The sequence below is a fragment of the Calidris pugnax genome, unplaced genomic scaffold (assembly GCF_001431845.1).
Source record: "Calidris pugnax isolate Ruff unplaced genomic scaffold, ASM143184v1 scaffold276, whole genome shotgun sequence".
Classification (NCBI taxonomy): Eukaryota; Metazoa; Chordata; class Aves; order Charadriiformes; family Scolopacidae; genus Calidris; species Calidris pugnax.
In genome coordinates, this window is record NW_015091112.1 from 1221145 (window position 1) to 1233610 (window position 12466).

At 45.9% G+C, this 12466-nt stretch overlaps 2 protein-coding genes across 3 annotated transcripts in view; one reads left to right on the forward strand and one right to left on the reverse strand.

Annotated features, from left to right (window-relative positions):
* Positions 1-446, reverse strand: part of LOC106897530 (24-hydroxycholesterol 7-alpha-hydroxylase) — a 30337-nt gene extending 29891 nt beyond the window's left edge. Inside the window, exon 1 of the mRNA XM_014958216.1 lies at positions 205-446. Within this exon, the coding sequence (XP_014813702.1) occupies positions 205-357 (153 nt within the window). The 5' untranslated portion in view covers positions 358-446. The remainder of the gene's footprint in view (positions 1-204) is intronic.
* SLC25A27 (solute carrier family 25 member 27) lies at positions 325-11758 on the forward strand. Of its 2 annotated transcripts, none has more exons than XM_014958220.1 (9): positions 325-576; positions 2016-2207; positions 3070-3154; positions 5279-5401; positions 6154-6266; positions 7172-7256; positions 8104-8196; positions 8544-8646; positions 11544-11758. In XM_014958220.1, the coding sequence occupies exons 1-9, from the start codon at positions 474-476 to the stop codon at positions 11544-11546; spliced, it is 900 nt and encodes a 299-aa protein (XP_014813706.1). In that variant the 5' UTR covers positions 325-473; the 3' UTR covers positions 11547-11758. The 2 variants fall into 2 exon arrangements, with proteins under 2 accessions (XP_014813706.1, XP_014813705.1); XM_014958219.1 differs by lacking the exon at positions 11544-11758 and adding an exon at positions 9967-10415.
* The last annotated feature ends 708 nt before the right edge of the window (positions 11759-12466 follow it).

Genomic DNA, 12466 nt, shown 5'->3' on the forward strand with positions numbered 1-12466 from the left:
GTGTCTGAAGTGCAGGACCTGGCACTTGGCCTTGTTCTCATAATGTTCTCATAATCTTGAGGTCTCGTTAAGGATGTATTTATTTTTTATTATTTTTTTTTATTATTTTTATTATTTTATTTTTTTTTTTTATTGTAGATAACTGGTAAAATTGTGCGTGTGGCTGTACCTGCACTGCTGGCTAAACTGTGCGTGTGGCTGTACCTGCACTGCTGGCTCCCTGGCACCGGGAAGTGCCGGTAAAAGACTACATTTCCCAGGAGGCTGTTGGTGGGAGTCCCCTGTGTCACCGCACAAGGACCTGGCAGCTCGGCAGGAGACACGCTGCGGATCCTGGTGCCGGCGCTGGAAAACCATGACCTTCAGCAATTTGTCTTCTAAAGGAGCCGGAGGAGATCTGAGCTAGGGTCTGCTTGTTCCTCCAGAGCTTCGGGGGGTGGCCGGTTTTAGCCTTGCTTCATGTTAGACGCTAGATGTCACCTGCAGAAGAAGAGAAGAGCTTACCTCTTCCAGAGAGATGGCCCCGAGCCAGCAAATTCGCTCTGTCAGCCTGTGCGGCGGCTGTGGCAGAACTAGGTACAGCTTCACCGGGATTTTCCGAGAGGGAAGGGGGTCAACATTTACTTACGGGGAGGGCAGGGGGAATTTCAGCCCCCGGATGCCTCGTTCCCTCGGTGTTCGCTCCGGCTTTTCTGCTCCAGCAAATCTGTTCGTTCCACTCTGCTCCTCGTGACTTTTCAATAATTTTAGCCTTGCAAGTGTTTTATGCCACCTGACTGTGCCTGGAGGGAGGGGTGGTATTTTTTTTTTTCAAGTCCAAATCTTTGCCTCCAAGACCCAAGGGCTGCAGTCGCAACAGAGCAGTCGTGCCTAATGTAAATTTTGAGCTTGCTGGGTTTCGGGAGGAAAACTAGAGGCAGGATGATCATCTAAGTTTGTGGCAAAGGGGCTGACTTCTTCAGGAATGGGCTTTGCATAGCTAATGCAGGTTAAGCAAAGAAAAAAATCGAATCTTAGGTTTCTGGTTACAGTGAGATGTCTCTAAAAAGTGCAGGTTAAGCAAAGAAAAAATCAAATCTTACGTTTCTGGTTACAGTGAGATGTCTCTAAAAATGCAGTACAGTAAACTGCTGGCTGAAACGCAGGAAAGAAGTACCCTGGCATCTGCCTTGCACTGCTCTGTGATCAATAACTTATTTGTAATACTTCTTAATATCCTATATAATTTCTACAAGCTCTTACAGGCAAACTGGTTGCATTGCTGTAATGATTTGAAACTTCTCCATCTTTGGTAACCTTTAAACATGAATACCTAACTTAATGTACAAATAGAGTGTCAATCTGCTGAGGCTTTGACTGCATTCCCCTGATATCACCGAGTCCTGCTCTGGAAGGACCCTGTAGCGTGGTGTGTTGCATAGATATTGAACCAAAGACAACCCTTGCTCCTGGGAGCTCACAGCCTGAGGCACCTCTGGCCTGGAACTGAAATTAGCAGCAGCAATTATGTGCCCACGATGCTCAAGGAGCACCCCTGGGAAGCTGAGATTGAGGTAGACCACCTTCCCCGGCCACCAGTTATTTCAGTGAGAGAAATGGGATCTGATCAATGCTTATAAATATTTAAAGAGAGGGTGTCAAGAGGATGGGGCCAGTCTTTTTTCTAGTGGTGCCCAGTGACAGGACAAGAGGAAACGGGTACAAACTTGAATATAAGAAGCTCCACCTACACATGAGGAGGAACTTCTTCCCTTTGAGGGTGGCAGAGCCCTGGAAGAGGCTGCCCAGGGAGGTGGTGGAGTCTCCTTCTCTGGAGACGTTCAAAACCCGCCTGGACACGTTCCTGTGCAACCTGCTCTGGGTGGACCTGCTTTGGCAGGGGTTTGGACTACATGATCTCCAGAGGTCCCTTCCAACCCGATATTAGGCTAAGCATGATTTTTGTGGCCAGATGTCACCAGCGCGGTAGGTAGTAATTCCCATATTCACGTATATTCCCTGCTGTTTTTCTTCAGTAACATTTCCCCTGGATCTCACGAAAACTCGGCTGCAGGTCCAAGGTGAAGCTGCGGTCCGTGGCAGCGGAGCTGCTGGTGGCCAGGCGGTCCCTTACCGTGGCATGCTGCGCACCGCCGCGGGCATCGTGCGAGAGGAGGGCTTAGGAAAGCTCTGGCAAGGAGCCACGCCAGCCGTCTACCGCCACATAGGTGATTATCTGCTTGGGTCCCACCTTCTGTAGGCCAACAGCCTTTTGGTGCGAGCTTGCCATATCTTCTTGTACTTTAAATGTATCTGCGAGGACTTCTTCAGTCTACCCTGCGATCCCACTTGGAAATATATAGGATTCTGGCTCAATGTCCTCTCTTCCCCATTCCTTCACAGCCTTAATCTGGCTTCTGGCAAAACAAAATATGATTTCCCTGTGGTTGCGAAATATATAGGATTCTGGCTCGATGTCCTCGTTTCCCTCTCTTCCCCATTCCTTCACAGCCTTAATCTGGCTTCTGGCAAAACAAAATATGATTTCCCTGTGGTTTGAGCAGGAAGGTTTTCAGCGCACGCAGGCACTCAGAGTCCTCAGAACAATAAATACCTTTTATTTGAGGGAAGTGGGGATGGGCTTAGAGAAAAGGATAAAGTTGCAAGCGGGAGGATGAAGAAATGCATTAGTGGTTTGGCCCCAGGTAACCGCTTTCTGTGTTTTATTTGGAAATACGGTGACAGCAACAAACCTCAGAAGCGCTTGCGGGAGGCTTTGTGCTTGGCAGCAGCTGAGAGGGAAGCAACATGGTTGCCTCTCCTGGGCATGAGGGCATCAACCCTGCTGCCTCCTGGCAGACACAGGGCTCAGCAGAGAGATTCTCCAACACTAAGAAGTTCTGGCTGTAGCTTTGCTGCCAGGCAGCCCCCTCGCTTTCCCCACTTTGATCAGGAGTGGGAGAGACGCAACCAGCTGACCCAGGCAAGATCTGGAGTGGTTTACACCCCATCTCTTGATCTCTCTGTCGCAGCGTGTCCTCCAGAAAGGGCAGAACTCCAAGAATCATCTCCTGCTTTTGTTTTCCACAGTGTACTCCGGCGTTCGGATGGTCGCGTACGAACATCTCCGTGACTCCGTGCTTGGCAGGTCCGAGGATGAAAGCTTTCCTTTCTGGTAATGTTGCATATTTATGCTTTTGCCTGTTTGGGGATTGTCCTTACTGTAGGAGTCCTGCAGCCCTACAACCCCTCCCAGACCAACAATCAGACCAGGACCTAATGCTCACCTGCCCTAAAGAGGGTTAATACAAAGTAGGGGTTTAAGCACCATCTGACTTTAGTTTCAGAGCAGCGTCTTTTCATTCAGCTGGGAGCAGGACTAAGAAATATTTAAATATTACAAGGCCAAGTGCAAGGTCCTGCACCTGGGTCAGGGCAATCACAAATACACACTGGGCAGAGAACAGCTTGAGAGCAGCCCTGAGGAGGAGAACCTGGAGGTGTTGGTTGATGAGGAGCTCAACAAGGTGTGCCCACAGCCCAGAAAGTCAACTCACGAATACACGCTGGGCAGAGAGCAGCTTGAGAGCAGCCCTGAGGAGGAGGACCTGGAGGTGTTGGTTGATGAGGAGCTCAACAAGGTGTGCCCACAGCCCAGAAAGTCAACTGTATCCTGGGCTGCATCCCCAGCAGCGTGGCCAGCAGGGCAAGGGAGGGGATCCTGCCCCTCTGCTCTGCTCTGGGGCCTCAGCAAAGAAAGACATGGGCTTGTTGGAACGGGTCCAGAGGAAACACAAAAGTGATCAGAAGGCTTGACGTGCTGCCTGGGTCAGAAATTATTATGCCACCATTAACAAGGAGCATGAGAATTGGCCGGTTTGATGATTCTAGTGGTGCATTTTGGGCCAGGAGATGGAAATTTCTTGGCTACTGAAGAGGCAGATTGTGAAGGAAAAGACACTATTTTGTTCCTGTGTGTACGGCAGTTGTCACCCTAAGTTAAGTCTGTGCATCCTTCCTGAAAAGACAACTGATCCCCAGAAAAAAAAAAACAACCCCAAAGTCTTGGTTTCACAAATTCAATTCAGCACTAGTTAAATCTCATCCAACCCCATTTTGACAACGCAGGCAGTACGTAGCCACAGAATTAACTCCTTGCCTGTGGGGAATGAAGCAAATTTTTCTGTAAGTTTTGCAAAATTTGGTAATTTCTAATTGTTAAAACCTTATAATTGTTCAAACCTTAAAACCTTGGGTCCGAAATGTAACTGTTTTTAAGATGGGATTTATAAAATCTAATACAGATGAAGTACTTGTCATGCCTGATGCTGTAGGAAGGGGGAACTTGGGATAATACTAAAATTGCTGGCTCTACTAAAATAAGCAGAACCAGAAAATTAACACAACTCGTCTAGTAGCAATGGGAGATAAAGAAAAGTTTTATATATCAGCAAGCAGTTTAGAGCTTTAGGTTGGCATTCACTCATGATAATATATGGAGCACCATATTTGTCTGCTTTACTCGTGTGCATTGCCATCCTGCCTTTAAACCCTATGTGAGGAGCATAATGTAACCTGCAGAGAAAGCAGGGCACCCTGCTGATGGATAATAATTGAAGTTTTTTCCAGATGAGTTTTAACCACTTCTTAAAATGGACAAAAATATTACTGACTACCTTAATTACCTGCAGTCACCACAATTACAGAATCACAGAATGATATGGGGTTGGCAGGGACCTCTGGAGATCATCTAGTCCAACCCCCTGCCAAAGCAGGTCCACCCAGAGCAGGTTGCACAGGAACGTGTCCAGGAGGGTTTGAATGTCTCCAGGGCTCTGCCATCTTCAAAGAGAAGAAGTTCCTTCTCATGTTTAGATGGAACTTCTTATGTTCAAGTTTGTGCCCATTTCCTCGTGTCCTATCCCTGGGCACCACTGAAAGAAGACTGGCCCCGTCCTCTTGACACCCTCCCTTTAAGTATTTATAGGCATTGATAAGATCCCCCCTCAGGCTAAAAAGACCCAAGTCCCTCAGCCTTTCCTCATAAGAGAGATGCTCCAGGCCCCTCATCATCTTTGTAGCCCTCTGCTGTCCCCTCTCCTGTCCTTCTTGAACTGGGGAGAGCCCAGAACTGGACACAATTATTACCCTAACTTTGGCTGTTAATATAAAGAATAACTATTTAACGCTTGTTTCACCTGGGTCATGCTGCTCAACCCTTTAGCTCCAGCACTGCAATTTGTGAAGATTTTCAGTGTATTCTGGAAGACTTTTTTTTTGTTTTCCCCCTGTTTGGCAGGAAAGCTGTAGTTGGAGGCATGACTGCAGGTGCCATCGGACAGTTTTTCGCCAGCCCGACTGATCTGGTGAAGGTGCAGATGCAGATGGAAGGGAAAAGGAAGTTGGAAGGAAAGCCGTTACGGTTGGTTCCCCTCGCAGCTGGCAGTTTTTTCCTGTTAATGATTTACTCTTTGGCTGAGGGTGCAGTTCTTTCTGTTTTATGCCACCCCCTCTCTCCAGCTGCTCGGAGCCCTTTTGGGGAAGAGCAATGCCCAGGAGGCACGCGATGGCTCTGGGCAGTGAAGAGTGTGGGGGATCCGAGACTTCCTCCTCATTCCATTTATATTTGCCTTCCTTGTGCTGATGTATCGGTTCCAGAGACCACAAACCCTGGCCCATCCTATATGGGCAGCACGTCCGTGCCAGCGCTCTGCTGGAGGAGGGAAGGATGCTTTCTGAAGGGAAGCTGGGAGAAAGGATGGGGGAAATGGCTTGTGCAGGATGCACAGGCCTGGGGAAGGGCTGGGTCACCTCAAGACAGCAGGGCTTGAGACCCTCCTGCATCCGTAACTGCTCTTTGCATCTGTAACTGCTGGCATCCCTTGGTGTCTCGTACAGTTGGTATTGCCACACAGCTGTGGGATCAAAGGGGTGGCTGTTGTTAGTGAGCAGATTGCTGCTCACCAAGGGCAACCGGTACATTTTGTAAAATATCATGGCACGAAGGTCAAAGATGGATCAAAAAAATGAACCAAAAAAGGGATATGGAGGGCCAGACCCTCGCAATTATAAATTGCCTTTCCTGTGCGAGGACCTGGCCCAGCAATGTGCTGGAATATGCAAAGATTTTTCCATAGCTGGTCTCTCTACCCATTGGTTGCCTATTAATTTCAGGTTTCGAGGGGTGCACCACGCATTTATGAAGATCCTGTCCGAAGGAGGAATACGAGGACTTTGGGCTGGATGGGTGCCCAATGTCCAGAGAGCTGCTCTGGTGAACATGGGAGGTAAATTTCATAACTTGGTCTGCAGCGCTTAAGGCCACATCTAAGCTTTAAGGAGACTTCAGCTGATCCCCTGGTCTTCGTCTCTTGGTTATCTACACTGGGGACCTCTTTGAAGGTCACTGCAAGTGACTTCTGCCTGGTGCCCAAGCAAGGTGAGCAGGGCAGAGCCAGTGAAGGCAGCCAGGTTCCACCAAGATCCAGATCCTGAGGAAAGCATGTGGTGATAAAGCATGTTTGACGCCAAGCCAGGAAGCTGAACCAGTATCAGGTCTGGTGAGGGTGATAGGTAGGTCCATGGTGATAAGAAAGGTCCAAGGTTGAGCTAGGGAGAAGGTCCATGGGTCAGTGTCCAGATCAATGAGGTCCACAGCCCAGGCATGGTGTGATGGAGCTGCAGACAGGTGCACCTACAGTGTAGTTCAGGCAGGGACCGAGGGTTATAAGGTGAAATGGCTGCCCAAGTTTTTGGCTATCTAAGAAGCCCTCACTCTTTGCACATACAGAACATGATATAACTTCCACACCATCATCTACTTTTTCTGTTTAACATTTCTAACATTTTCATAACACTTGCACAGAGGTGGGAGAGGTAGAACCGTCCTTATCATGGTGTTTCTGGGTTTGGTTAATGAGTTATTTTGCAGAATTCTCCATTTGGGATCCATTTTATCATTTGTAGGGCAAATCAGAGAAGACAGTAGTAGAAGGGAGCATATGCTCAGATGTCTAACGACAGGACCTAGGTGCCCCAACCGTCACCAGAAACTGGGGGCAGAGCACTAGCTGTGCCAATGGGAGGAGCTGCACTGGAAATTTAGGTTTTGCCAAACCTAATCCACAGCAGTGATGAACACACACCATTTACTTCTGAAAATGTTGTTTTTTTCTCATTATCCTCCTTACAGATCTCACCACTTATGACTCAGTGAAACACTTTTTGCTTCTGAACACGCCGCTTGTGGACAACAGCGTGACTCACAGCGTTGCCAGGTGCCATGTTCCCCAATTACCCCTCTTCTGCTGCAGAACATTTCCAACCTCGTTGTCTTGAGCTGCCTCTCTGTGCCAGCAGAAGCCCCCGTTCTTTGGTGGTGGTCCCGTTGATAAAATGCACCTTTCTGACTCTTTTTTTTGCCTCAGAGGATATTTTGGTACAAAGGACACCACACCAAGGATGCAACCACAGCTACAAAACTGCCCTCACTAGAAGGGCCTTGCTGGTGCATCCAAACACCTCACAGATCTGTGACAGCACAGGAATTTTCACTTTTCTAGAATTGCTACTATTTCATCTGACCTAGTTTTAAGTTTAGCAAACTCTGCAGAACAATACAAACTCTGCAGAACTTTTACTCCCTTAAATTATGAAGAAATCTGCTTTATATAAACAGCTAAAATAACTTCGTATCATAAATTGCCTGTGGCAGGTCCTTTATCCCTGCCTCAGGATTACACACAGAGGTGAGGGAAGCTGGTGCTGGGAGGACATCTGAGCAAGAACCTCCTCCCAAATCAAGTTGATGTTAAGTTATGAGATATCACCCATGATTTTATGATAACTGTTGTAATACTTCTTCGTATCATAAATTGCCTGTGGCAGGTCCTTTATCCCTGCCTCAGGATTACACACAGAGGTGAGGGAAGCTGGTGCTGGGAGGACATCTGAGCAAGAACCTCCTCCCAAATCAAGTTGATGTTAAGTTATGAGATATCACCCATGATTTTATGATAACTGTTGTAATACATTATATCATATACTATTAGAACTGGAAACACGATGCTTAAATTGCCGTGATGAATCTTAGTCTCTTCTTTAAGCATCTGTTGCTGTTGACAGTGCCTGTTCTGGCCTGGTGGCTGCTGTTCTGGGAACTCCTGCTGACGTGGTCAAAACCCGGATAATGAACCAGCCCAGAGATAAGCAGGGGAGGTACGGACACCTCAGAGACCGACTTTTTGGTAGAAAATTGAAACCCTGAGTCTCACTGATTTCACTGGGAGAGAGGTGCTTAGTTTAATCTGATCTTTAGAGGTGCTAATTTGCTCTTTGTCTTTCTGATGATCATTTTAGTGTCTGAGGGGTGTTTTGATGGCCACCTAAGCACACCCCGTTACTCCAGCAGATTTGAGTTCTGATGAGACTCCAGTGAGCTCCAAAGAGCTCTTGCTTGTAGAAATTTATCTGATATAGATTATTTTTTTGAGGGGGAGGGATAGATTTTTTTAAATTGCCTATTAATAATCCTAACAGTATTTGTTCTCCTTGCACGCTGCTAGAGGTCTGCTGTACAAGTCTTCCATGGACTGCTTGATTCAAACTGTGCAGGGCGAAGGGTTTATGTCTCTTTACAAAGGCTTCGTACCGACCTGGATGCGAATGGTAAGTCCCTTTTAACTCTCTTTACAAGGCAGTTGAACAACGTGGCATTAAAATGTAAGGAGGTCTTTCTGTGTCAACACACTATTCCCAAACTATTTGGGTCTCTCGTATTAATTGCATAGTTGAATGCAGTGGATGACACAACTGCATGCTGTGCCCCTTCCTCCACGCTGTCTCTTGCATCTCTTTAATTTGGAAAATGCTGTTCTGCGTAATTGCTAGTGATTTTCCTTGCTTTTTTTACAATGTCAGGCTCCCTCCTCTTTCCCTTCCTAAACTCTTCCTTTGTTCCCTTCTTGTTCCCAGCCCTGGAGTCCCATCACATTCCTGTTTCTTTCCTCCTCTCCTGCTCCCAGAATTGCTTTATTACTGCTCCATCCCAGATCTCACTTTTGCCCCTCTCGTGTTCAGGCCAGTGGCTTTTTCCTGTGTCCTGCTGGGCTGTTAAAGCTACATCTGCATAATTGAGCCAAAAAGCAGTTGGAGCCTGGAAACTGGAACTTGGACTGTTAGTGTGGGCAAGGGACAATTCCTTTTCTTTTTTTTTTTTTTTTAAATTCCGTAAGAATAACAATATGGCTAAGTCTAGAATCTGGCAGCTGTCTCCAAGGTCTTGCAACTGCTTAACTTGCCAGATTGAGCATGAAGATGGAAGCCAAAAGCCTCCCCTCTCTAATTTAGCTGAGTACAACAGTGGCCACAGCCTCTGGTAAGAGCAGTTGTAGGAAGGTTCTGCTCTTGCTCAGTCCCCGTGTCCCTGAGCAGGAGCACATTCACTATTGATGGGGTCTTTGCGAGTTTACTACTAAGCAAAAAAATTTTCATGGACCGTACACCAACATAGATTTCCCAAAGGCTTGCAATTTTGGGAATGTTTAGCAAGTGTTTCAGATGAGCAGGAAAAGGTGTTTCCTAGGAACAAGGCAGCCTTTTGCCAAACACCAATAATAATTAGAGCATCTAAATGGGTGCAGGACATAAAATGTAATGCAATGGGAACCATCTAATTTTCTGATCAACTAAATGGGTGCAGGACATAAATTTAATGCAATGGGAACCATCTAATTTTCTGATTAAGGTTTTAGAACAAGTAAACCCTGCCAAAAAAAATTAAAAAAAAAAATTCAGCATTCAGCCTGATGTAGCCCCCAAGTATGAAACATTTCAAATCAAACATTTCTGGCTTGGCAAGCTGGAAAAAAAAGTTTTAGGTGTTCTGTGAAGGACTGGGTAACCTTAACCATATGCAACACTATAATATTTGTATGAAAGACATAATACGAGATTTTAAGTATCTAACTTCAGTGTTTGCTTTCACAGGCTCCCTGGTCACTGGTATTCTGGCTTACGTATGAACAAGTCAGAAGGATCTGTGGAGTTAGTTCTTTTTAAAATCATGAAACCACTTCAATATTCACAAAACAAGGAAGAACCGCAAAGCTGAATTCTCATTCCACAAGGGATCCCAACACCAGAGGGAACTAATTCATTTAGGAGATGGGCAGTAGGAACACATGTATAGGTTGCTGCCCTAAATCTGTACCCTACTGGTTAGGAGTAGCCATGACTTAAGGATACTATTTGCTTTATCAGACTGCTATAGGAAAGTTAAGTTATCCTCAGGATAAAATTGCCACAATAATACTTCAACTAGCGAAAACAGAGGTAAAAAAAATCTACCAAGCAAGTAGAATATAATACTGTTTGCTTGTTTGATAACAGACATGGTTCCTATTGTTAAGGATAAAAGCAGGTTGAACAACACAGCACTGAACATCTTCTGTGCCTAAGCAGTCCATAAAATTATTTGGGAATTTTTGTTAAGTAGAATATACTACTTGCTTGTTTGATAATAGACATGATTCCTATTGTTAAGGATAAAAGCAGGTTGAACAACACAGCACTGAACATCTTCTGTGCCTAAGCAGTCCATAAAATTATTTGGGAATTTTTGTTGTTATTACATTTGCACACACATAAAGAACTACCTCTCCTTAGTTTGACGCCTCAGCAAACCAAGCCTGTAGTGCTAGGAACTGAAAGAGATTAAAGCAGCTTACCCGATTTCAAATTTGCTTTGCACAAAAGGTGGAAGGGGTTGTGTTCCTCCTACTGCCCAGAGACCGCCCGTCCTCTTCACTCAACCTTGTGAACAGTGTCCGTGAGTGAAATGAGTCCTGGACCCAGGAAATCAAAAGCCTGGTTCACTCTGTCCCTCTTGAGGGACTCACAATGCAGAGCCTGTCCACAGAACTCAACTGAACTCCTTGTCCCATGAGAGCCCCCGTGCTGACGTCGCAGGCTGGGTCAATTAGGTACCACTTTTCCATGGAAAGACACACTCTGCCCATTTTAAAGCTAGGTGAAACTATAACGTTCTCTTCAAAACCGCAAAAGGTTTGAATAGGAGTGATTAAGAGTGATTTTATTTTTTTTTTTAACTGAAAGCTCTCCAGATTTCGTAGGAAAGGGTACTGCTGCTGTTTGTCACTAGGCTCATCTTTGGCAATCGGAAGGCAAAAATGCGGTATAAAAGCAACCTTAATGTAGGCAGAACAAAGCTGGCTTTGATTTAGCAATATCTAGTAATGAAATGATTGTACAAGATTTAGTTCTCTGAGTAAATACTCAGCATTTCTTCTAGTCTTTGGAACTAGTATCTTCAATGTGCCAATTTCTGACTAAATACAGTTTGGATGTCCTCTTGGCTTGCACCTGTAAGTTTCGATTGTATTGTAGATCTGTGGTGGCTGCATGCAATTGGGTGTGATTCCAGCCTGGAAAAATTCTTCTCACTGTTATAAGGGGGTCAGACGTTTTTGTTCAGAAAACCTGTTATTTTTCTGTCAGTCTGGGAAACTAATCAGGGTGCTTTCCTTCTCGCACACCATCACCAGTGATTATAAACCAGCAGTAAAAGCAGCTTCTTCGGTTCTGTTCTTCTGACTGTTCCTGCCTGCAGTCTTGTTACTTGGATAACTTGGATACGATGGATACACAGAAGTACCTCATCTACTGAGTTTAAAAAAGTAACTTTAAGTCTTGAAGTGAACAAATCTTTAAATTGTTAATAACGCCCCCTTTTTGAGCATGAAACACTAAAGAGATTTGTAACAGTATTTTGTATCAAAAAATCAATAAATAATTTGAATAGGAAACCTTGCTGCTTTCTGCATTACTTCTTAGTGGTTTGTAATTACAAATTTTTCAAGCAGAAGTTTCTACCCTGTGAAGCACTTGGCCTTATTTATTTAGACTTTACCAGCTTCAGTTTCAGAAGCCAAGCGTTAGCCTGAGGAAGGCACTGAGGTTCTTTAGCGGGACTCTCCTGTGGCCTAAGAAAGGCTTGCTGAAGTTCTGGGCCTTCTTCCTCACACTTCCACTTCTGACCATTGTCCCTAAAGGCAGCCCCGTCAAAACCTTAAAGGGCTCTCTAGAAAAAAAGGCGGGCAAAAGCAGGGAGAAATCACAGGATTGCAGGGAATAGATGAAACTGAGCAGTGTGAAAGCACAGGCTATCTCCAGGGGGCCACCAAACACAGCATCCATGTTTGCCACTTCCCAAGGCCCTCAGAGGTGGTCTTTGCCTGCAGCTGCCCCATCCACAGGCAGGACAGCCCCAGACGCTGCTGTCCCTCCATCTGGTGTCACCCTCCCAGTGGTGCAGATCATAGAATCATGGCATGGTTTGGCTTGGAAGGGACCTTAAAGATCATCTAGTTCCAACCCCCCTGCCCTGGGCAGGGACACCTCCCACCAGACCAGGTTGCTCAAAGCCCCATCCAGCCTGGCCTTGAACCCCTCCAGGGATGGGGCAGCC